Source organism: Condylura cristata, unplaced genomic scaffold (genome assembly GCF_000260355.1).
Source record: "Condylura cristata isolate star-nosed mole 26May11 unplaced genomic scaffold, ConCri1.0 scaffold00110, whole genome shotgun sequence".
Taxonomy (NCBI): Eukaryota; Metazoa; Chordata; class Mammalia; order Eulipotyphla; family Talpidae; genus Condylura; species Condylura cristata.
The window spans coordinates 32,551-33,155 of record NW_004567211.1 but is presented as its reverse complement, the minus strand read 5'-3'; the positions used below and the strand labels follow the sequence as shown (position 1 = coordinate 33,155).

The 605-nt window shown below is 76.9% G+C and overlaps 1 protein-coding gene across 1 annotated transcript in view; it reads left to right on the top strand.

The window, feature by feature from the left end:
• The window catches only part of LOC101633975 (epiplakin), a 38,773-nt gene that overhangs the window by 7,761 nt on the left and 30,407 nt on the right, over positions 1-605 (top strand). The window contains exons 6-7 of the mRNA XM_012734928.1: positions 104-324; positions 374-599. Coding sequence (XP_012590382.1) covers positions 104-324; positions 374-599 — 447 coding nt within the window. The remainder of the gene's footprint in view (positions 1-103; positions 325-373; positions 600-605) is intronic.

Genomic DNA, 605 nt, shown 5'->3' with positions numbered 1-605 from the left:
GCTGGGCCGGCTGTGCTTCCGCGGGCTGCGGCGCCCCGTATCGGCCTCCCAGCTGCACATGGCCGGCGTCCTGCGCCCCGACACCCTGCGCGACCTGGCGCAGGGCACCAAGCCCTGCGGGCCGCCACCATGGAGGTCAGGGTGGGCCGGCTGCGGGGCCCGGCCGTGTCCGTGTGGGACGTGCTGGCGTCCAGCTACGTGAGCGGCGCCGTGCGGGAGCAGCTGCTGACCCAGTTTGGCGCGGGGACGCTGGACCTGCCCACGCTGACCCGCCGGCTGACCGCCATCGTGGAGGAGGCGGCTGCGGGGCCCGGCCGTGTCCGTGTGGGACGTGCTGGCGTCCGGCTACGTGAGCGGCGCCGTGCGGGAGCAGCTGCTGACCCAGTTCGGCGCGGGGACGCTGGACCTGCCCACGCTGACCCGCCGGCTGACCGCCATCGTGGAGGAGGCCGAGGGGGCCCCCGAGGAGGCCCTGGACGCCGGGGGCCGGCAGGAGCAGGCCCTGCGGGCCGCCACCATGGAGGTCAGCGTCGGGCAGTTCCGCGGGCGCCCGGTGTCCGTGTGGGACGTCCTCGCCTCCCCCTACGTGAGCCCCGAGCGCCGGG